The sequence below is a fragment of the Engraulis encrasicolus genome, chromosome 7, assembly GCF_034702125.1.
Source record: "Engraulis encrasicolus isolate BLACKSEA-1 chromosome 7, IST_EnEncr_1.0, whole genome shotgun sequence".
Taxonomy (NCBI): domain Eukaryota; kingdom Metazoa; phylum Chordata; class Actinopteri; order Clupeiformes; family Engraulidae; genus Engraulis; species Engraulis encrasicolus.
In genome coordinates, this window is record NC_085863.1 from 47,966,139 (window position 1) to 47,990,518 (window position 24,380).

Below are 24,380 nucleotides of genomic sequence, written 5' to 3' on the forward strand. Positions count from 1 at the left end.
GACTTCTATTAAAAAGGTAAACACGTCTTTGATCACAAGTGACAATAATAAATCATTTTAGCAATGAATCCTCAATGGGAATGTTTGGTTTGAAAGTTCTCTGACTGTGATGTATGACGGTTCATGCATCTCTGTGGTTAGGATTGAATGATAAACAAAGTGATAATGATGCCACCTGTTGGTGAAAGAGGAAGTCAGCTCCTTCCCTAAACTGAACTACTACAAACAGAATAGACAAAGAAAAGTCATTAACCATCACTATTAATTCATAAAGTTAAGAGTACCTTAAATATACGGGAGACTTTTCATTATGCAGAATATTAAACAGTCTGCTGTATTGAACAATCCCTGATCCCTAATACATACTGTACATGTACAATGAATATTGTGTCTATAGTATACCGTGCAGTGTATACAGTATAAAGTGCATGCATATGCAACCAGTTTTATAGTTTCACAGTGTGTTCATTCATGAGTGCAGACTTAACAGATGGTGGTATATTTAATCAATATATAAAAATAATAAAAACGTGTCAATGATTCAATCCTGTCTGCACATAACACACATTGCAAATGTTTTTTTTTTTTTTTTTAAAGGAGCAAAACCGACAAGTTAAGAGACACTTAAGGTCCTGCAGTTGTAAAAGCACATGAAGATAGCGTGCACCATTTTTATTGATGGCATTTCGGTGTTTACGTAAAATGTCTGATAGTGTAACTCAGTTCATGAACGTTTTGAAATGAGGTTGTTGCACTCTCACTCCAATATAGCTATACTATCCTCAGTAGGCCCTTGGCAATGAGTTCACAGAGTACATTATCAGTTTAAATATTTGCTCACTCAACATTTATAGAAACATTTTGTAATCGCTGCTGTTTTCCGCTTGAGTGAGTGTAATGACTCTTTCTGCCCCTCCAAAATGTACTAACTAGGCGAATATTGAATCTGAGAAAAAATGCAGATGAAGGTGGTACAATGTCCAGTCAAACATGTTGTTATAGTATAAATTATAATAGTGGCTTGTATGAATGCTTGTATCTACTTTATGCAATAGCTTTAGTTAACAAAGGGGATTCCTTTAGTCAATATCCGGTCTAAATGAAACAGGTAATGTAAAGGGCCCCAGCACCATCCAATCCGCTATGGACTACAGTGGTCTCCCCTCCCAGGGGTTTGCTCATACTGTATGTATATATTTGAGTTAAATATGGTTTTACATACTCATGTTTCTAAAAAATTTTATCAGTCACTATATTTCCGTTCTTATTCTATGAAATAAAACATGAAAGACTTCCCTTTCCATTTCATTTCACGCATCAGCGGTCAATTGAATTGCCCTATACTCTCAGTGGGAATCCTTCAAACCCTATTTAGAATTCAAACATGTAGAAGGAAGAAACAATGATTTATGGGTTAGGTGTCTTCAGCACACCCATACATGAAAGAATACACATAACCAAATGTATTTCGTCAATGTGTTTTTATTAATAGTTCAAGTTTGAGGTTGGCAGTTGTATACAGCATAAAAGCAGTGGCACTGTAACACGACTTTTTCTTTACAGCTTCTTGCTTGTTCTCTTCAGGACAACGGGGCCTGAGGCCGTGGTGGCTGTCGAGGTCTATGGGGAAAATCATTTAGATTAGATACAAAACAATTACTATTCAATGCAATATTCCAGTTATTTCACATCAAGTTATAGAAGATATAGCTGTAGGTGACCAATAAAGTACTCTCTACTCAATACAATGTAATTCAACAGCATTGATTCAGTGATATCAATCATCTCACCTCAATCAGTTTGCCTCCGCTGATCTCAGAGATGTGTACGTAGTTGGGGAACTGTGCCGTAAGTTTGGCCCCGTCCATAGAGACCGTGGCCTAAACAGAAGAAGAAAAGCCGTTGTCAATAATTCATGTCCACTGAATGGCATCATCATACTGAGCATAGTGCATTTTGTACTGGCACCATTTCACTGGGGCTCTAAACGTTCCTGGCATTTAGTTGAGAGAGAGAGGAAGAAGAAGAAGAAGCAGAAGAAGAAGAAGACGAAGAAGAAGAAGAAAGGTAGTGAGAGCTAAAAACGGAGAATTTAAAATGGGTTGCTTGCTACTTTTTATTTTAAAAACTGAAGGAAAAAGATTATTGGTTCTTCAGTTAATTTAAAATCATTTATCTTGCGGACCATTGCCTCGAAAATCACCAACGCGTATCGACCCTAGGGCCTTCTTCATCAGGGTGCCAGTTTTTTGTTGTTTACCTTGAACTTCTTCCCACCAATGGTCTCCATGTCACACTCCTGGCCGATGGTGAACTTGTTGCTGACAGAGTGGCCTGCGGGGTAATGCTGGGTCCAGGTGAAGTCGTTGCCACTCTGCACCACCTCGGTCACCAGCTTGTAGTCGCGACCCTTCTGAATGATGTCATCAGGGATACCTGGCAACGTAAAGCAGTGACTCATGAACAGGGCTGCTAACTGATTTTGTCCGGGCCCAGAAACAAAATCAGCTGAAGGGCCCCCTCCTCAATACAGACAATATAGTGGGGAACCAATTCTGGGGCCCCCCTCTCTCTGGCCCTGGAACAACTGTCCCATTTGCATCCACCTTGTCGGAGAGGCCTGCACAGGACTATAATCAAAACAGTCTTGGCTATAGGCAATACGTGTGGGAGTTGTTTAATGTTAGCAGGAAGACTGTCACACGGCTCAACACAGCCAGTAGACTCTGACTTATGTAACATACTTTTTACTGATACTATAGGTCTACACTATGGCTATGTGTACCATTCACCAACTATTATGCAGAGAATTCACTGCCGATGACCATTACGATTCTGTTTCATATTGCAATTTAAGTAACTTCAATGAATCTATACGCAAATATGACATGGGAAATAAACACCAAAAAGTGAAGAACAGCACAACACAAACGGTAACTTGAAGGATAGCAAGAAAAAAACACAGCAAAACAGAGACTGAGGAAATAGAAAAAAACAGTAAAAAGGACCCATTGTCACATTGAATAAGATTTCTTTTCCATTTTCCATAATCCGGGCATGAAAACAATGCATGGGGGGAAAAAAAGAAAAAACTGCTGCCTTACCCAGAAGCTTGCAGAATGCGTCGTATCCCTCCTGGGATTCGGTCTCATACTTTCCGCTGAAGGCCATGGTAGATTGCTAAGCGCAGTAGAGGTGGGCTACAGGCACGAGGGAAGGTGCGAAGGCTCAGAGGTGTGAGAGAGGTACAGAGGGAGAAACTCGCTGGGCTTAAATAGAGGATTTTTCCCTCCAACTCAGCCCACTTTTTTAATGGCATGATGCTTAGGTCACCACCATCGCCACACAACTGTCGTAAATGTTTATGATGACACTGGTAAAAAAAGAAAAAAAAGGAAGAGAACTTAAAGTCATTAAGGAGTGTATGACCGTACGGTTGATCACCCCCTGAGATCAGGAAGCATCTCATGGATGAATGGGATGTTCTTAGATCCTCCTTTTGTCCACAAAGTTTATGACTTTTATGCCACACAATACAATGCTTTAGAATACCTGCACTCAGTGTACCATGAAACATTTCCCACGTATAATTAACTATGATTTTTGTGTTTTGTAGACTGACCACATAGTAATTAATTACTACAACAAATTATTTACAAAATGTACAAACTTTGCTGAAAATGATCAGTGCTCAAGTCAGGGTATGTTTTACCTAAAAGCCAAAATTAAAAGTTGCACATTAGAGCCACATGCTCATGACCAGTTCTATTTTCTCATGTGGGTTGAGTTGTCATGGAAATGTCCTTCATAATATTTTTGTTGTAAGAAAATATTCATCTTTGCTTGCCTCGGACATGTAGGCAGCATCAGAATGAATAGACTGACAATGATGATATCATTGAAAGAGGATCTGGCACAAATGCAGTGTTGGCTGGGTATCAGACTAAATCAAACTAGTTAAACTTTTACTCTCAGTCACATGAATGTGTGCGGCCTTTTTGTAGTGTGATTCAGTAGTGAGGAGTCATTCATCTAACCCTCGCCATTAACTACAGAATTATAAACAGCATAGCATTACACTACAGTTGCATAGCATGGTTGTTATTGATGAAAATAGGTAAAGTGCGTGCATATCAATGATAACTTGAATGTGTAGTAAAGCTTGTAACTTAATCTTAATGTGTGGAAATATTGCAAGGTTTTAGTAAGAGGTTTAATAATGTGGTTACACTGTATTTCACTGTCCTTGTTATATTAGTTAGGTACCATGTAACTGCATGTTATAACATGCATGTGCACTGTGCCTAAAGATAAGGGGTAGGGTTACAGGGTAAGTAATACTATAAAAAAAACCATTGTGAAAATAAAGTGTTACCAAGATTAAATTGTCAAATTGTTTCTCCATTGCCGGGTTAGACGTTTTGGCTGCAAGAGCCTTCATCAGTGACTCTCATAACCAAAATATCCGTCTAATCCTGGAATGGATGAATAAAAAAGGAAAAAAAGAAGAAACTGAGTGTGATCTATTCCCTACATTGTCAGATTACTTCAAAGACGCAACAAAAAGACAGAGCGCGGCGTGTGGAAAATAACCAAAAGGTAACCAGCCACCTGGTTTGGTTAACCCTCCATTCAGCAATCAGGATAGCTCTGCATGCCTTAAAATATTGTATTAGGCCTAGAGTTTTCTCTAAAATTATCACCAAGTGACACCACATTTCCATCTAGCGTCTCTGTCACAGAGAGCTGCAGCTAAACATGCAGTGATTAATGTTAAAATTACGTTTTTTTTTATCTTCACATTAAACCCACTGCAATGCAGCTATCTGGAAATAAAAGCTAGGAGATTGAGCTGCAACTTGAATAGAGTCAACAAATACAGTAATAGTCTTACATGTCTATTGTATCTGTATGGTTTGTCTTTTATTTTTGAAAACCTGGAATATTCCATCCTTTCAGTGTGAAGCAGCACTTGGCCCACGGGTCAATCAACCTTAGAACACAAAAAATGAATCACCACTCATATAGTAACCATTTGACTACTGCTGCTCCAGGTTTAACTATATTTTAAGTGCCCAATAAACATTTGTGTCCTTCATATCCAACCCCTGCTCCTAGGAGTTTGATTACTGTTATAAACCATGGTAAAACATAAACCTTTACAGGGATACATTTGAGTGATTACAACACTGTTCAGTATCGCACAGGCCCACCCAAAATGACCACAATTCTGGGTAAATAGAGTAACAGTCAAACTATTGTGTGAGTAAAACATAGCAAATACCTGGAGAGTGGCTGCAAATATACTGCACATCAATGCACATCACGTCTGAGAGCAAAGAATTTCAAATTCATCTTATCATGAAGACACATCTATATGTTTCACTAATTGACAGTCTTTATTCATTTAGCTACTAGAATAGCCCTATTAGCCAGACTCAAATTAAGATCTTTGTAGGCTCTGTGTTCTGTTACTTTATGTGTCCAAACTTTGAACTGCTTCATTGCAAAAAATAAAACTCTTGGTAAGCTTATTTCTCTATTTTCAAGTGAAAAAAAATCTAGCCACTCTTATTAGAAGAGATAATCGCCCAACAGGCAAAACTATAATTAGCTAGAAAGGCTTATTTTCAGACAACACATCTTGGAAATCTTGCATAGACAAAATATATCGAAAAGGTCTTATTTCAAGATTATTTCAAAATAAAAAAAAGATTTTTTTTAAATCAATACGATTTGACAAATGTGATTCATCTTGTTTCAAGGAAAAAAGAACACCATAAGCTTGTTTTGGGAATAGATTGACTTTACTAAAGTCTTTCAATCTTTCACAATACAGCAGGCTAACTTCAACATACTTTGCGCAATGTTGACAACTTTCCAAAACCTATTCATTACATTACATTACTACATTACATTGCACTTAGCTGACGCTTTCATTTATTCAAAGCGACTTACAGCTATTATTTTTCAAGGTATTGTTTACAATCCCTGGAGCAATGTGGGGTTAGGTGCCTTGCTCAAGGGCACTTCAACCATGGTTGGAGGTGTAGGGAGAGGTCAGGGGGGATTCGAACCGGCAACCCCTAGATTGAAAGACTAACTCTCTAACCATTAGGCCACGGCTGCCCGCATTCAAGCAAAGAATCCATTTTTATATACATATTCCAAAATCTAACTGTACTAAAGATTATAAAATGTGAACACACATTCAAAGGTCAAAGGTTCTTTCCGATTTTTGATGCATCAAATCATCCCATTAACATAGGCCTACTTGTTATTTTCAGTCAAGAAAATTGTGCGTTATCAATAAGATATTCTGAATCCACATTGTCCTTGCTCAAGTCAGAGAACAAATACTAGAGGCCTGTCAAGAGCAGAGGGGAAGAGAGGAGAGGAGAGACTAGGGTGGATTCCAATATGCTGACTCCCGTCCTCGACCTGTGCTTATGGCCTCGCTGATGCCCCGACTCCGTGGAGAAAACAATGTTTCTCTGATGCAAAGAGAAAAGAATCTGGTGCCACACGGATGTCTATTTTTCTGTTATTTATTTTTTCAGTGCAGTAAGACTAACGTTTCGACATGCGTCTTCATCAGATGAAGACGCATGTCGAAACGTTAGTCTTACTGCACTGAAAAATAAATAACAGAAAATAGACATCCGTGTGGCACCAGATTCTTTTCCTTTTGCACTGATTATTTCGTCCTGCTCTGGTTGCACCGGATTGTCAGTTTAGAAGCGCGGAGTGCGTATCTCCTTTGTTTTTACAATGTTTCTCTGATGTCAGCCTAGTTACAACAACATTTTTGGGACTATTCTTCATTCAGCATGCCGATTGCAAATGTGAAAATGACATTAGAAATGCGTTCTCTCTGCTCCTCCAGTTTGTATCAAAGCATACTAGTAATCAGCAAAATATTTACTTATAACAGCCAGCTACATAATGTTCTATTGGATTGGTGGAATTTAGATACTTTGGTAGAATGGTTGTGGCCTATCTGGTGGCAATACTTCAAAAGAAAGATTATCCTACGACCCTTATGAAAAAAAAAAACACAATGTTGTACGACATTATAAAAACTAGTTTTACTGCAGGTATTACTGTGGTTTTAGATTGAATGCATTATTTGGGACACCAAAACACGTTTGCCTTTTCATGTTTCAGATTAATTCCATTTTCATTCTCAAAAGCCTTATAAATTCATAAGCCTATGTGCTCCATTGCCTGCCAGTGCCTTCACTCTTCCTTCAGCAGCAGGCCATTATAACCTAGCTGTTGATTAGTTTTGGGCCACCTTCTTTGTGTGAAGGACTGTGTCACAGTGGAAAGTGCTCCGCTTACTTGCAACAACCATGTCAAACATTTACATTTTTTACCCAGCCAGCCTATTCTTCAATGTGAACATTTCTTCAAATGTTAGTGTGTAGGCCTACTAAACCCTAGCACATCGCCGTTAAGCTAAGGAACTCTACCTCATGGTAGTTCAAAGGCCTACTTGTAAGGCTTTGTATCATCTTCTAGCTAATGATTAACATTCATAGTTCTATCTACCCATACAGCTGCGACCAGTTTTGATTCTCACTTCACAGTCGGGTTTTTAAATGTTTTGAATTCAATTTATTATGACTGTGTAATACCTGGTTAATACAGGTTTATACATGGTTAATACAGGTAGATAAACATTGACCTACAGCTCACAGTCGCCCTCAAATAGTGAGCACACTACACAGAGAGACAACAGATAGACCCAGTTGTTAAATTCAAAGAGAGGTAATATTACTGCCCCTTGTGGGGCCAGAGAGTGCGATCACAAAGACGAAATGTATTGACAAAAAAGAAGCCAATTACAATCTAGTTTCCAGGGATTTGCCTTGATTGGCATTTGGTGGAACAATACAATTATAGCTTTGTAGTTGACCGACCAATCCCAAGTGTCATTGCTTTTTAGTGGGCGGGCCCACATCTTATCAAGGGAGAGGGCCAAGGACTGGTCGCAAATCGGAAAGAAAAAATGGCGGCCGTGGCTGCAGAGCCAGGAGCTGCTGCGGCATCAACAACAGAGGAAGAGCTCGAGTTCGCATTGGAATCAGCTGATCATGAGCGAAATCTGAATGCAGATGTAACGCGGGGCTCTGCGCCTGTAATGGACCTTTGTCACCAACACAGAGATGTGGATGCAGTTCAGGAATGCAGTCCGGTCCAAATGGAGATAGTCGGAAGGCCGGACATAGAAGCCGCGGGAAAAACCCTCTCTGCTCATGGAGGTGATGAGCACGACAAAATGTGTTATCTTAATCGCGAGGGGGACAATATCGCGGATAATAATTTTGAGGACTACAAAATGAACGACAATTTAATGTCGACGGGCTATAAAGAACAGTGTTCTCTTAATTTGGAGGCTGTAAACGAGGTCAGTCCTCACGACACTCATGCCTGCCTTTTGCCTAGCTCCATCTCGGTCTCTGTCTCTCAGCCATCAGTGGTCTTTTTGCATTCTCTCCCTGCTCACCCTTCTGTAACAGAAACCGGGCTGTCCCTGGCTGAACCGGCCGAACCAGCAATCGTGGGACGGAACCTAGGGTCCATCGATGATTTTAGAGAACTGATAAAGCCTTCCTCTGAAACAGACCCTGTGCCCGAATCCGCATGTGATGGTCCTGGGTCAGAATTCATGCCTCGGGAGGATGCTCTTCTTGAATGCCCCCAACATGCCGACCACCCCCAATCTCTGTCGGTTTCAGAGAGTGATTCAAACCTCGGAGCATCTGTGGACGACGGCTTCGCTAGTGACTTTTCAGCCGTCCCTGCAGAACACTCACCCCAACTTCCTGTTGTGGGGGACACCGTCCTGTCATCCCCATTGCCGGTGGACTCCTGTTCCCCGCAGCGGAGGTTCGACTCGGACCTCTGCGAAGTTAAGCCTGAGCCCAAACCGTCGTTGCCCATATCAGAATCAACAGGGTCACCGCTCGAGCTCCTCATACCTGGTTCCGAGGTTCGAGTGTGTTTGGATCACATCATCGATGACGCATTGGTTGTGTCATTTCGTTTAGGCGAAAAGCTGTTTTCTGGCGTGCTCATGGACCTCTCGAAGAGGTAAATGATGCTGTGGTGATGTAGGCCTAACTCTGTGTCCATTATGGCTTGTTTTTGGATGTTGGGTTCCTTGATACACATCCAAACTGATGTTATGTGGGTGTATTATTGTGTTATTGCTGTTCAATAACACACCCTAAGTAACATATCATGTTAGGCCGGGCAGTGTTTAGAGGGAAACCACACATGCAATGATTCAGAATGGGCCATATGACGCAAAATGTGTCAAGAATTTAGTAAAAGGTAAGATGAGGGTGTTACAGAGCCACTGCTGCCATGTTAGGCCATTTCCAGCCCCCTGTATTTGGTTGTGGCCTGCCTTTATTGCATTGGTAATAACATGTAGTGTAGGGCTCTGAAACACAAATGCACACTGCTCTGAAGTGTAATAGTGAAGATGCAATAGCTGGAATACAAAGAAGGCATCAACTGTAAGCTTAGGTTGCCATTTTTTGTACATAGGCCTACGTAGGCTACTGTACATAAGTTTTTTTTTTTTGCACTTCCCCATTTTGCATTTGACATTCAACCTTCACTTAGATTTTGAAAACCAATATGGGAGTATGACAATTATACTTCTGCTGTTTTACTTTCCCAGTTTCACATATTGGTATTTGTTATTAAGTAGGTATTATGCATTCAATTGTATACTTTTGGCATCATCCCTCTGCAACATCAGTGCCGCTCAATGTGTTCTGCCATGAGTTGGTCTGGTTGCCAACTGTAAAGATGCTCTCAGAGCTTTGTCTCAGTTGATGCGAGGTCAAGCGAAAGCCATCAAGAGCTGTGCCCATTACCTAACACCACTGGCACGCACAGGCATCACTTTGGAAGGAGCAACTTCAGGTTAGAGATGAGAGAAGTGTTGTCCTTGAGGTCACAGTAGTGGACTGGCAGGCAGTGTTTATTTGGAGCCAGTTGTACCTCAGACCGCAAAATGTACACAATGATGGCTGTACATTGGAACCTAATGTCTGAACGTGGAAATTGTAATTTTCGGTAGGGTGTGCGCTAGGGCTGAAAGATCGAACCGAAAAAATCGAAAATCCAGATTTTGTGATCGTCAAAGCCAGGAAAATAGTGCTCCTAAACTGATCTATGTTTTGTTTCGTCAATAATTGCACTTACGTATGCTCTGCCTATTGGCCCTGCTTTGTGGAGTAGAAAACAACAGATAGCTCTGATAGAATGGCTCTATATCAGCTACCAATCAGAAAACTCTATGCTGACCGTGAACAGGTCACTCACTAGAAAAGACAATCACTTGAACTGGACCAACTGATGTGGAGCATAAGAACAGAGCCCCATGCACTGAAACTTGATTTAAAGAAAAGGACAAAATCGTGGTGGAAATCGAAATCACAATATCTGTCAAAGAAATCGCAATTCCAATTTTTTCTTAAAATCCTTCAGCCCTAGTGTGCGCACATCCAAAGTAAGTGTGTGCCGGTGCCAGGCAATAGTGTGAAACAGTGAAAAGAGGTAGGTCTGCACTTTGCCAAATGCCTGATGAAGATCCAGGTTGATTGAAATGTTGCACCTTTTAATATTTTGGAGCAGTGTGAGAATTGGCAGTGTGCAGACCTACCTCTTTTCACTGAACGTGAAAAATAGCGAAGACCTCTCCTGAAAGGTTTGACTGAGTAATGCCGCAATATTGGTCCTATTTCGCAGAGGGTAGAGTGCCAAAGATCCCTTTGTTCTGGTGCTTTGAGTATTTCTTGGAAGTTAGTTACTAGGTATTAGTGGACCAAGTAATTCGACGTATACTCACGTTTTACGTTTGCGATTGCAATTTTTTTTAAAAAAGTGTCAGTATTGTATCAAAAAAAATATTATTGAAATTGTAACTGAAACCAAAACTCGGGGGCAGTTAATGTAGTTTGAAACGGTTACTTTACCGACTAGCATCTATTCTAGACCACTGTGTTTTCCTCGCCCATACCCCCCTGAGCCTTCACCTCAGCCATCCCCCATCCACATCCCACTCACATCCTCCTTCTCAAGAAGACTCCTGTGCTGCGCAGCCCAGCTTCAGTTGCACCCAGTGGCCCACACCTGTGATGTATAATTCACTGTTGTCTGGTGTCTCTGTGAAGAGTGCATTACAGGTCCCCACACTAAGACGCTCATCATCAATACAAGAGCACCAGTGAATCTTAACTTTCTTACCCTCATCTTTACATATTAGAGGTTTAGAGAGAGAGATTTCAGACCTTTTTTTTTTTCAAAAGAAATTATGTGTAGTACATGACCATGTCTTGTGTTAATATTTTTCCTCCCACATATATCATCCAAATATGGAGCTTTGTTTACCTTTCATCACTTGGATTTGAGCTTAGGATAGTCAGGGCACAACATGTGTTAGAGGGGGTGGATATGTGGTTATGTATTTAGGTTCATTGTTACATTATAACACCTGTCTGTACTGCCTGCAAATTCTTGAGGTAGCATTGAAGGTGTAAAAAATCATGGATTTTAGATTCTGTGGTTATGGTTTCCAAGGTTCTTTGAGCTCTCAGTTTAAAAAAAAAACAAAAAACTTATGTACATTGCTTTTAAAAGCAACACCATTTAGCCCATTTACCCGTGAAGACTCTGTGTTAAATTTGCTGTTACCAGGATGGCAATGACCATGTCCTAGTACATTAGTAAAGGCCCCGTGTTATGTCATAGCATTGTAGTACTATGGTAGTTAACTTTTCAGTAACTATTACAGTGTGCCACTGGAGGTACGGCTACGACGTACTGTATGAGCAACGTTTATGCAGCATAACTGAAGAACACCTGCAGCATCTGTGTATATTTACCTTGAAAAGTGTTGACAATTCTGTTAAAAATAGGTCTTAATGTTGAGTCTTAATGGGGTTAAACAACTGAATAAACGTGTTATGTGGTGTGGGTGTGTGATGTGGGACTCTAACTCCTCTTGGTGTCTGCTTCTTTTTTTTAATCACTCCAGGTTTGGACCCTATGGAATCCCAATCACATTACATCCCAAGAGAGAGTACAAGGACAAGCCGGAACCTATGCAACTAAAAGCTGTACCTCCTACCGCGGATGCCGAAAAGACACATGGCAAAAACACCAACGACAACTCCCAAAAAGAGCCTCCTCCCCCAACAGCAGAGGGTCGTAATGGCACTCTCGAATCCACCCCCACGCCCACGCCCCCCGAAGCAAACCCGAACCCTAACCGACCCCCCCACCCATGGACGTCGAAGCCTCCACCGCTGTTCCAGGAGGGCGCCCCGTACCCGCCGCCCCTCTTCATCAGGGACACCTACAACCAGCCCTTACCTCAGCCGCCGCCCCGCAAGATCAAGCGGCCCAAGCGTCGGCTGCTGTACCGCGAGGAGCCCACCTCCATCATGAACGCCATCAAGCTGCGGCCGCGCCAGGTGCTCTGCGACAAGTGCAAGGGCACCGTCACCGTGGGCGGCGGCAGCGGCGGGGGGGACAGTAGGCGGGAGACGCGGAGAGGAGGCCCCGCCGCGTCCGATTGTCGAAACGACGATGGCAAACGGCGGCGGAACGACCACAGCGCAAACACTGTCTCCGGTAAGCGGCATCGACCCGACGAGAAGGCCCGCGGCGGGGCGGACTCGGCCAAGCGGCAGAGCTCGGCCCATCTCCGCATCTCCTCCAACACTACGTCCTCGTCTGTGGGCTCGGTGAAAGGGGCAGCAGCCGGGGGGAACAGGGTGGTGAGGGGGGTGTCGAGCTCAGCAGGAAACGGCAACAGCAGAGTCAGCAGCAACCAGCTGAGCAGCGCCAAGAAGGTCCTGCAGAGCAAGAACGTCGACCACGTGGCCAAGGCCCAGGAGAAGATGGCCAAGGTGCCGTGCCGGCAACGGGACACAGTGACGTCCTCCGGCGTCAACAACACCAACAGCAACAACAACAACAACAACAGCGGTGGAGGCGCCAAAACCATGACCCGCTCGGCGGCTCTCCAGCAGGCCCACCAGCACCAGAAGGTGCACTTCACCCGCCGGCTGCAGCAGATCAGCACCAGGGGAGTCGGCGGCAGTGTCGGGGTCGGCAGCAGTGGCGTCGGCGGTCCGCCCAGCATCTCCAGCCCGCTGCCGCCCAGGATGCGCCTGAAGCCCCAAAGGTACCGTAACGAGGAGAACGAGTCCTCTCCCCCCTCCTCTAGTAAGCCGTCGCCGCCCCCTCCCCCGCCCCTAACCCCACCGCCACCTTGCCTTGAGAAAGTGCCGACAACGAGCGTCGTCCACGTGTCGCTGGCCAAGGTCGCCGCCGCCGCTCCTCCGCCCCACTGCACCTCCTCCTCGCGTTCCTCCTCCTCCGCCTCCTCCACTACTTCGTCCTCCTGCTCCCCGCCCTCCTCTGGCTCGGCCTGTGAGCCCGCCGCCGTTGTTGCCGCTACCGTTGCTGCTCCCGCTTCCGTCGCTGCTCCTGCTTTCACCGCCACTGCTGCCGCTACCGTTTTTGAAACCTTGGGTCCTGCCAAAGTGACCGGCCCCGAGCCTGATCCTAGACCGCCGGTGCTACCTGAGCCTCAAACCCAACCCATACTCAAACCGCATCCCCAGCCCCAGCCTGAGCCAGAGCTAGTGCCCGAGCCGGCCACGGTGACGGCGACAGCTGCAGAGCGCGGGGACTCGACGGTGGAGGCCGAGGAGCAGGAGGGCCGGGAGGAGAGGCTGGAGATGCGCGGGAGTGGGAACAAGACGGCGGCGGCGGCCAGCGGCGGCGGCAACCTGCTGGTGTACGTGTCCCTTAAGCCTAGCCAGCCTGACTCCTCCAGCACCTCCATGTGCAGTGTCGATAGCTCAGACGAGGCCAAGTCCTCCAACTCCGAGTGTAGCTCGACCGAAACCTTTGACTTTCCTCCTCCCGGCGCTTTGTCCTCGCCCGTCCCTGTTGTCCCCGCCATCCCCGTCGTCCCTTCCCCCAGCACGTCCTCCTCCTCCTCCAGCACAGTCGCCACCTCCGCCACTACCACCGCTGACGCCGTCATCGCCCCCGACACTTCCTCGCCCGTCATCGACGGCGACGAGAACAGGCGCGGCAAATCTCACAAAGGCTCGACGTTTTCCAAAAACGTCTCCAAGTGCATGACGCTGGACGGCAGGACCATTTGCGTGGGGGACATCGTCTGGGCCAAAATATACGGCTTCCCCTGGTGGCCCGCCCGCATCCAGGCCATCCAAGTGAGCCGCAAAGATAACGGGCTCCTAGTCAGGCAGGAGGCCCGAGTGGCCTGGTTCGGTTCGCCGACCACCTCCTGCCTAGGGCTCACGCAGCTCGCGCCCTTCCTAGAAAACTTCCAGTCCCGCTTCAACAAGAAGAGAAAGGGCTTGTACCGTAAAGCCATCACAGAAGCGGCCAAGGCTGCTAAACAGCTGACCCCCGAGGTGCGCGCCCTCCTCACACAGTTTGAGACGTGAGGCCGTTGCGTTGTGTGTGTGTGTGTGTGGGTTGTGCCATTTGGGGGTGGGGGGGTCAAACAAAAGGTAGGCAAAGCAGGCATCCGATTTTTTTCCCCCGACACCCTGCCCGTTCGTTCGCCCCTTAACCCTTTCGCCCAGTCGCCCGCACCTCCCATAAATCTCAGTGTGAGATTCGGCCTGAACCACCATTCCGCCACACAGAAATCGCGTCAGGTGTGCGACACATAGGACTGCTTTCACTTTCACTTTACATAGCGTGTGTAAAAGGGGAACCACGTCAGATACTGGACTTAATGGAAAGAAAAAAGGTTTTGGTGTTTGATGAAGGCTGTTTTGCATCATGATTTTAAAACACTACATGTTCAGAGTGGGTTTGAGTTGAGAAAAGATGAGTTTTTGTTTGTTTTGTTCTTATTTTTTAAAGAAAATGTTTCACGACTTTGCTGATTAAGTACATAGCTGATTTCCATTTTGAGCTCCACTGTCTAGACTCTGTCCTCAGAAAATATTCGAGTGCATTCTCAAACCTGTTTTTTTATGTCCTTACTGCCCATTACATGTAAACCGTGTCCATTTGACAACTCGCGAATAAATGTGAATCGTAACCTAGATAGGCCTGTGAAAGTCAAGTCTTTTGCGCCGATCAGCGTTTACTTTTTGGCGAACTGCATCAAATGCTTAAAGAGAGGGCTTTACAACTTTCAAAGCAATAGGGGTTTTACACGACCACAGGCAGCAGTGAGTGTGTACACAACCTCCGTTATCCATGAAAAAGTCATCAATGAATAGAGGCATCCAAAAAGGCCATTTTGTGTAGTAGTTTCTCTGTAGACTGTTATTATATTGAAAGAAAACGAGAGAGGGAAAAAAAAAGATGTATCTTTTTTACATCCGCCTTTTAAAAATGAAAAGAGAACATCTGTTACTAGTTATCCTGTAGCTACTGTATGAGGTCAATAAGGGCTGCCAGTTTTCCAGTCAGATTGAAATGGGCTGTGTGTGATCACTACTTGATGGCAGTGGCTTAGACCCCAAGAGAGTCGCTGCACTGCACAACATAGCTGCACTGTACACACATAATACAAGTCCCACCTCCGCTGCTATTTGTCATAAAAAACAAAGGTTACTTTTCTTCCCTCATTCGCCTACATGTTGTTGATGTTGCCTGAAATTGGAATGTACTTGCAGACCCCCGAGATTATACACCGTACGAGTGATAACATACTGTACGATCTCTTGAAATCGATGACCTGCCTCGTTGGCGAGTCTCCTGATTAGTATTTGCTTGGATGTACAGTATTAGCCGCGAACATCTATTTTGAGACGTCAATCCGCTAGGGACAACATCCAATCAGAAATGTCAGATATTGAAATCGGTCTTTGGAATTATGTTACTGTGAAATAACTCTGACGGAAGAGAGAATTTGTTGTTTCCATATGCTCAGGCGAGGTGTCATGTCTGTAAGCTGACAAAGCGACACCACTGAGAAAATGTGCGGAGCTCTGGTCTGGGCTGTTTTTTTTTTATTTCATTTTTTTAACCTATAGGTTGCCATAGCTACCCGCTGTGTGGAGTTGTAGCTGTGCAGGAGAAAGCTTGGTAATGGTTCCTTTTATAGTCTGCTATGTGCTGGGTGTTAACCTCGCAACAGCATTCTCAATTCAAGCATACTGAAGGATACCAATGTGTTGTCAAATACAGACAAAATACACATGGAATACTATCACATACCTTTTCTTTAGTACCTACAATGCAGCCGTTTCAGAGGGTGTTAACATCACTGTATACCTCTGCATTATTACCTAACTAAAGATGTTTTTTGTATGTGTTTGTATTTCTGGTGCATTTTCACAGTATTTACCTACATTTTACTGGCAAGAAACTCTTCAATATGCTTGTATTTACTGTGTTGTTACCAGGTAGCTAAATGACCTGTCAATGGTGGCAAAAAAGAAGCATTACTAAAAAAGATGCTGGTGTGGTACGAGGTCTAGGCCCCTGTTTCGTATACCCCCAGGCAGCGGCACTAGAGCTGCTCCTACGCCAAACTCACCTCAAGTGCCCGCGAGAGGGGAGCCACTACGCTGCTCCTGTTAGCCCCCATCCCCCAACCACTCCCCGCCCCCCTGCACCTTCTCCTTACTCCTCCCTCCTCCTCCTCCGTCTCGCCTGGAAAAAGAGACCACGCTTTACCCTAGAGAGCCTGCGAAGCCAGCCAAGCGACCACAAACGGCTTTAGTATGTACAGTACAGTATAGCCCCCCAGCTCATTTTCTCTCCTTTTCTTTCCTCTCTGTCTTGGCCGTGTGTGTGTGTGTGTGTGTGTGTGTGTGTGTGTGTGTGTGTGTGTGTGTGTGTGTGTGTGTGTGTGTGTGTGTGTCAGATTTTGTGTTTTAGTTCTTTTATATTTGTGTGTGTGTGTGTGAATCTGACCTCATCTTAAATTCTGTATCTCTGGACAGTGGAGCTCACGTTGGGTGTGTGGCACAGATTGGGGTTGTGTGGCCAGTGTGTGTGTTTGAAATGACTGCTTTGATTTTTATGAAGTGTGTCTTGGTCCAGAGCACAGTAAACGTAGGCCTGTTTGTCTCCAGAGGCAGACCACCTAAGCAATCATCACATCTATCGTTTTTATCAGCTGGAGTGCTCTGAGAACTGAGAAGGGCCTTTTTGAGTCTTGTCAGACAATGTTGCTCTGTCAACATTTAGGGATCGGGTTGTTCCAGATAGCTTATTTTTGTATGTACGTCGTTTTGTCAGTTTTTAGTGTGTGCCCTTTTGTTGGGTAAATATCTTTTTGAGGTTTGAATTTGTTTTTGTTGTGGTGTGCCTGAACATTATTTTCCACCATTGGACTAGTTTTTTGCTTGTCTGGCTGTGAATCTTGAAGATGTACATAACGTGCGAATAATATGCAATTTCTATGTATGTGGCGTGCTGGCAAAAAGGCCAACCGAGGTGTTTGAGAAGAGCCAGCGAGAGCCTTTTTTGACTTTTTGGACTGGAGAGTGACGTGGCTTTGCTGTTAACACGTGGCTTGCAGTGGAGGGTTGGCTTGGGTTGGTTTGCATTGAGGAACACTTTACCTGTTAGCCTGTTTCTGCTTCCTGGTGATTCACTCTGGCAAACACGTCATCAAACTTCCCCATCAACACTGTTCAAAAAAAAAAAAAAAACATGAAAAGAAAAGAAAAGAAAAAGGGACGTATTGTAAGACACAGTCCCCTATCCCTCCCACCCTCCCAAACACCTTTCAGTAAATAGTTTTGAGTGGAGACGACTTGACCGGTAGTTTACGATACACTAACTGACTTTTTGTCAAACTCCAGAAGAAATGGTATTTATTTTGGTGGTTAGCTTTTTCTCTCTCTCTCTCTCTCCCGCTTCTCTTTTTTCCTCCTCTTGTTTTTTTTAATCTGTTTGCAGGTCAGAGAATGCTGTAAATCCTTACATTTGAAAATATTGTGTAAATGTTTCTGTTTCAAGATTATATAAATAAAATGTGAACAAAAAGAATTTTAGCCTAGTTGTCGTCATTTGAACCTCTCCCTGTCTCCCTGACACCTAAAGCCAAAGGCTGCATTGAAGTAAGTTCAATCCTATTTCATCTGTGTTAATCACAGTTATTATGTTGTCATGTATGGGAGGGTTGTCACATATAACAATAACATGCCAGACGCATTGGACAGCATCTCTTACCTGCAAACAGATGAACTGTAATGATATTTCTACAATAATGTACAGTCGTTACAGCAGAAACCATTTCTACATTTGCAACAGAAAAAAGTCACCTGAGATATTAGACAACAGGTAATCATTTAGACATTCCAGGTGTATAAAATGCTCATTTAAAATCCTGCAGAAATGCATACTAAAGCATAATCTTTAGCAGCTCATATCTCCCAGATGTGTTCATAAGTCCTTTGTTCAGTTAGCATATAATGTTGAGTAATTCTGTGTTTATTACAGCTTTGTAGCTATAGTGATACTTGGCCAGAGGACCTTGTTTATTTGAAAACTGCTCAGCTTTGGCACAGAAAGCCTTGCTCCAAATTTGCGGTATTGGGACAGAAACCTCTGCCAAACAGTTTCTGTCCCGCCGGTGTGACCTACTTCATTCCTAAATAGAGGTAGGCTCTTGAGCTGCAACAATAACACAACTCTGTCCAGTCTCCACATTCACCTCTCTTAAAATCAAGTAGGCCTATTTGGGCTCAATACTCCTTCATCCCCTTAAAACACTAACACAATTTAAGAGTTGGCCCTGGAACTGTTAAGTTGCAACTTTACCATGACTATCCAAATTTGCCCTTTTTAAAATTGAGTACCTCTGGACTCGGTATTGCTTCTTGACCATTAAAAAAGCAATTTAACTAAAAGACATTTTAAGAGCTGGCCCTGGAACTCGGTGTATCACATTGACATTCAGCCGATGATTTCCCCTGACATTTAACGAGACAAACATCTGAATGTTAACTGCTCAGGATTAGTTTTGACTGTGAGAATAGTGTTTTACCCCCCCAGCTCAGCTCTAAGACCTGAGTCAGTCAGTGCTGGGTGAACATGGTTCAACCTGATATGACACCACACTACTGAACCGAACTGAACCGAAACGCCAGTACGCGTCCCTTCCTCTCCTTTCCTATGGCAGGAAGCTCTGTGTGTGCGTGTGCGTGTGTCTGTCTGTCTGTCTGTCTGTCTGTCTGTCTGTTTCTCTCTGTTTCTCTCTCTCTCTCTCTGTTTGTGTGTGTGTGTGTGTGTGTGTGTGTGTGTGTGTGTGTGTGTGTGTGTGTGTGTGTGTGTGTGTGTGTGTGTGGAGGTATTTATGCAACCGATGTGGAGTAAGTGGAGAGGGGTCTGTTGGTATTTTTAGTCCCTCCTTGGTTACACAGCAAAGCAAATAGAACTGTTGCAAGGCTTATTGCATGTGTGAATTGCAGATAAGTGGACGCTAAACTAACGGGAAGGCAACCAGCTTGGCGGTTAGGTATTTAGTGTAAAACACATTTCAGATCATTGCAATTAGTACTACCAGATATGCATCAAAAATCACTTTTTACTATTGAATATGATGTCTATTTTATTTTTTAATGCATTTTTATTTTTATTTTTTTCAACTTTATTTGGAAATGATCTCGGGTCGGTAATTGAACACCGGTCCCCGGCGTAACAGTGCAGTGCCCTACCATTTGGCCAACATTGGGGTCAATGGTAGAAATTTAAAAGCAGTGGTCTCTCTAAGTACAGAGCATGAGGCTCATTTATAATGCCTAATGTTATTTCTTATTATCTTATCCCACTTTGTAATGTTTATACTTTGGAGATGTGTTAATCTTTGAAAAATAATGTGAACATGAAAGAAGTAGAAGTAAAAAACAAAACAAAAAGCAGATTTACCTCAGAAGACCAACCTTGCATAGACTACAGCTTTTGCATGACAACCATACTGAACAGATTGACCCTCACTGTTTTTGTTGAGAGGGAGCAATATTGTTTTGTTTACAGTAATGGGAGCAACACCTGTTCCCACCACGCCTGACACACCATGCAATGATCATTTCTGTAGGTCTGCACTGTACTGTGCTGTAATTCTGACCCACCTGTAGGACTGTAGTACGTAGTGTAACTGAGGTTGTCTGCACTTGTACTGCACTGGGGGCTTGAACCCACAACCTACCTACCAGTCAACGCTCCAATGTGGCCATGAGAGACATAGCACGATACCGCTGAGGTCCAGACCGATAGTCCAGAAATATTGCACCTGTATGAGGCTTCAGGAGGGAGGTTTACTAACATCCTACACTGGGTTCCAATGGGTCATGGAATGTCTGAAATATCATGGAATTTCATTAAAGTTTTTACAGTCATGGAAAGTCATGGAATTTTACTATTTTGCATGTACAGTAATGGAATATCATGGAATTTTCTGTTGCGTGGAAGCAAAAACTTGTTTGTTTGGTGTATAACATTGTTTCGTACTGGTTGTACTACAACACTTCGCCAGAGACAGTTTGGTTTCACACTGTAATGTGCAACATTCTAGAATGCAATGAGCCAACTGAACTCTGGCGGTGGCTCGTCGTCGGCTCAAGGAGTGAAGATCATCTTCAGTTTTCACACTTTTTAAAAACTTTTTAACGTCATTTCTTTTTACAGAAGTGGTCATGGAAATTCTGTTTTTTGGGCCTGGAAAGTCATGGAAAATCATGGAATTTTATATCTGAATTAGAGTGGGAACCCTGTGTTACACTAGCCTGACTATCGCAACTTCAAAGCTCTGCAAGCATTTGGTCTGGCTTACTCGCGTTGTCAAATCCTTTCTCAGAGGGAGATTCAAAGGGCGTGCCCAGAGCCATCTCCATAAAAGAGTTAGTCCGTTGCCATAGCATCCCGCTGTGGTTCCGCCTACAAAAATGCCGGTGAAATTGTCCATATTTGGTCAAATATGGGTGATCATCAACATTCATATCACACCTTCCCCGAAGGTGTTGCGTCACTAGGAGGGCGCAGCCTGGCTAGGTGATCTAGCAGTTTTGTGCGGCCTTCACAAGGTTCCGGATGTAGCGGTTTGTTTCCATAACATTGAGGGCTCTGAGAGGAATTGAACAACTGTTTTTGTCCACTGTTATACCTACGGCTCTGGGTGTGCCTAGCTCATGTTCATGAAAGCCTCCGTATAATGGTAGAAGCTACAATCGATAAGACCATTTACCCCTTCTCTCATTTGCTAAATGAACTGGTGCGTCATTGCCTTAAAAACGCCCCATCTTGGCCCTACCATGCCTTAACGGTAAGCCACTGGAGTCCGTTTCTCGATTCTTGCCTTTGCTAACCGTCTTAAGTCGGTCTTGAGTTGGTCGTAAGTTGCTCTTGAGTTGGTCTTAAGTTGGTCTTAAGTTGGTCTTCAGTTGGTCTTTAGACGTAAGACCAACTTAAGAATAACTTAAGAACAACTTAAGAACAACTTAAGACCAACTCAAGACCTTGGTTACAACGTTGGTCTTAAGAACGAACAAAATGGCTAAAGTCGTTAGCAAAGGCACTGTCGAGAAACGACCCCCTGGTCTGCTATGAGGCCGACCCGGGTTCAATTCCTGTCCGGTTCCTTCAACGTCTCTCTCCCAAAATGTTTCCTGTCTCTCTCTCTCAAACTGTTCTGTCACTAATTAAGTCTAAAAGACCAAAAAACATATTTAAAAAAAAACACCCCATCAAGCTATTGGAAATGCTCAAAATTGATTGGATCACTACATCGATAGGATTTGGAATCCTGTAGATCAGTGATTCTCAAGCTGTGGGCCACAGTGTCACAGTTTGTATGGGCGGGCCCAGGCTAGGACTGCACTGTAGTAGGCTACTGTATTCTGACCTGCTTGTGGTCCTGCACTGTACTGTATTTTGACCTGCGTGTTTCTCTTCATTCTCTCTTGCAGTGCTGCAACAGTGAAGGGCTGTTGATGAGTTCCATGGCGTCCTGACCACACTGCCAGAGGAGGAGAGAGAGAGCGAGAGAGAGAATGGAGGGGGGAAGAAGAAGAAAAAAAAAAAAAAAATGAAGAAGATAATGATGATGATGCAGTCTACCACGGGACAAATGGGCCAAAACGGAGATTATTTTTATTTTAAAAAAAGATGACTTTTATATTTATAATGACTTGCTGACTTGCTCCAACTCTCCCCAGCTCCTTTGGTTATATCAGAAGAGAAATTAAAAACAACCCTTAGATCTTGTGATCTTTTTTTCTCCTTTGTTGAGCGGGTGGTGCTGAGCAAGGCCAGAGAGACATGATCAAAAAGGCACAAGGCGCAACGACGACAGGCATCAATGCAATGCAATGCAAGCAAACGCGGAGGGAGCTGTGAATAGTAGTGACACAGAGAATAATGTATTACGATGAAGCGTATACCTGGTGAGATGAGCTGAAGTGATGGCAACTGTGAGTGATTGAGAATGCATGTGTTTCGCTCTCACCTAAATGCAAAGGGGAGGGATGGGGGAGGTAGCCTGGCCTGGCGACTTCCAAGTCTCTTCAAGACTTCAGTCTGGCCATGCAAACCATCTACAACAGTTTTCTGCAGGAGATGTAAAGGGCGTGTCTAGCTCACGTTCATAAAATGTCTCCATAAATATATATATTTTAAATTTAACCTTGATTTTACCAGGAAAATAGACCCATAGAGATTAAAATCTGTCTTTTACAAGGGTGTCCTGGCCACGTGGCAGCACAAGCTACAAATTAAAAAAAATGCTAGGCTACTGGTTGAAGCTTCAGTTCATTAGATAATTTCTTCACTCACCTTTTAACTGAAATGGTGTGTGATTGCCTTTAACACACCCCAAATCATCGGAAATGCTCAAAATTGATTGGTTCCCATTATTGGGGAAATTTGCAATGTTGTAAGATGGTGCCTGGCCAAACTCAAAAGAGACTTGTGGTGGTGATTGCCAGGCTAGGGGAGAGGGGGTTTGGGGTAATCAGGTTTTTGCTGTGTGGAGTGACAATGGAATTTCCTTATAAATTGTGATATTTGTTCATATAGTTGGTGCTATTGAAAGTGAGATGGCCTTAACAAGTGTGCTCTTCAAAGTCCATTTTGTGCGTTATGTTTATATGAAAAATTGGGGCGGCTTGAGTGGAAAAGTGGTCAAAAGCCAACTGCCTGGATCAAATGTGCACAGACATAATTATGCAGGCTCAGCAGTGCACACCCATTCTTTGTCAAGGACTGTTAAGGAAGACACTTTCCCCTCTGACACTTACATCTATACTTGGTCGCCGATGTTCCCTTATTCTATAACCAGATCACACAACTGGAGAAAATGTAACATGTAGTACCTATTTGTAACGGTCCCATGGTTGTATGCAACAGCACACCCAGATTATCCTCTTTGCATATGGAAAATCTCCTTCCAGACCCTGGGTGCAGTCCATTAAATTAACTCCCGTCCTCCCTTGTGCTTGTGGCCTTGTGATAACGTCATTGAGAGAAGTTTAATTCAATATCTTCCAAAAGCGCAATTCAAATGTCATTTTCACATTTGCAATCGGGAAGTTTAGTCCCCCAAAAGTGGTTGACAGTGCAGGTTGACAGTGGGGAAACCTAATTGATTTCTCCACTGAGGTGGGGTGAGGTGGGGCGGAGCGCAGAGAAGCACGAGGCCATAAGCACAAGGTTGAAGACGGCAGTAAGGATAATGGAAAGAACATCTTGTTTAAATCAAACGCAGAGTGGTGATGACAACATGAGGTCTTAGGCAGCACTGGTCCAGCTGGGGCCTATACTACAAAGCTGGTTCAGGTTAAGTTAAGAGGTAAATCATCTAATACAAGAGCTTTTCTTCAGAAAATGAGGACTGCAGGCTCTTGTATTAGATGATTTCCCTGTTAACTTATCCTGAACCAGCCCTGTTGTATAGGCCCCTGATCTAGGACACATCATATGTGACAAGCTATGGACAGATACATTTGTTGGGCTTTTTTTCCTCCCAACCTGTTATTTTGTACATACATGCGTTTCAAAACAATCGGAGGACTTTAATTGGAGGTGGTGATGATTATTATTATCATTATGAGAACGATAGTTGTGGGGTATTGTTCCGTTTTTACCGTGTCTGTATATCTCTATGAAGAAAACATTAAACATCAGCTTTTGCCTTCGTATGGGAGTGTTTGTGTTTGTTTAAAGACACACGCACACGCACAGACACACACAGACACAGAGACAGACCTGATAGAAGAAAATCCTGACGCTGAATCTTTCACACTTTTTCACTTTTTCAAACAAACCATTGAGCCTGAACAACCATCAGGCACTGAGCCTGAATACTATCACCCCTAACACTGAGATGTTGTGTAGTG

At 43.7% G+C, this 24,380-nt stretch overlaps 2 protein-coding genes across 4 annotated transcripts; one reads left to right on the top strand and one right to left on the bottom strand.

The window, feature by feature from the left end:
- Positions 1–1,466: 1,466 nt before the first annotated feature.
- fabp6 (fatty acid binding protein 6, ileal (gastrotropin)) lies at positions 1,467–8,907 on the bottom strand. Of its 2 annotated transcripts, none has more exons than XM_063203770.1 (5): positions 8,823–8,907; positions 3,105–3,373; positions 2,261–2,436; positions 1,791–1,880; positions 1,467–1,620 (listed from the first exon to the last, which is right to left on the bottom strand). In XM_063203770.1, exons 2-5 carry the CDS (start codon positions 3,169–3,171, stop codon positions 1,558–1,560), a joined length of 396 nt encoding a protein of 131 aa, XP_063059840.1. In that variant the 5' UTR covers positions 3,172–3,373; positions 8,823–8,907; the 3' UTR covers positions 1,467–1,557. The 2 variants fall into 2 exon arrangements, with proteins under 2 accessions (XP_063059840.1, XP_063059841.1); XM_063203771.1 differs by having other exon boundaries at positions 3,105–3,200; positions 8,823–8,906.
- On the top strand, positions 7,661–24,357 carry pwwp2a (PWWP domain containing 2A). 2 transcript variants are annotated; one of them, XM_063203766.1, is made up of 3 exons: positions 7,661–9,099; positions 12,062–14,483; positions 21,954–24,357. In XM_063203766.1, exons 1-3 carry the CDS (start codon positions 8,015–8,017, stop codon positions 21,996–21,998), a joined length of 3,552 nt encoding a protein of 1,183 aa, XP_063059836.1. In that variant the 5' UTR covers positions 7,661–8,014; the 3' UTR covers positions 21,999–24,357. The 2 variants fall into 2 exon arrangements, with proteins under 2 accessions (XP_063059836.1, XP_063059837.1); XM_063203767.1 differs by lacking the exon at positions 21,954–24,357 and having other exon boundaries at positions 12,062–15,888.
- Positions 24,358–24,380: the final 23 nt, after the last annotated feature.

Coding starts and splice junctions, on each gene's coding strand:
- fabp6 (XM_063203770.1), bottom strand. CDS start 3,171: ATGGCCTTCAGCGGAAAGTATGAGACCGAATCCCAGGAGGGATACGAC. Junction 2,437..3,104: donor CGCATTCTGCAAGCTTCTGG/GTAAGGCAGCAG, acceptor TTACGTTGCCAG/GTATCCCTGATGACATCATT. Junction 1,621..1,790: donor GCGGAGGCAAACTGATTGAG/GTGAGATGATTG, acceptor TTTTCCCCATAG/ACCTCGACAGCCACCACGGC.
- pwwp2a (XM_063203766.1), top strand. CDS start 8,015: ATGGCGGCCGTGGCTGCAGAGCCAGGAGCTGCTGCGGCATCAACAACA. Junction 9,100..12,061: donor CTCATGGACCTCTCGAAGAG/GTAAATGATGCT, acceptor TAATCACTCCAG/GTTTGGACCCTATGGAATCC. Junction 14,484..21,953: donor CTAAACAGCTGACCCCCGAG/GTGCGCGCCCTC, acceptor TCTCTCTTGCAG/TGCTGCAACAGTGAAGGGCT.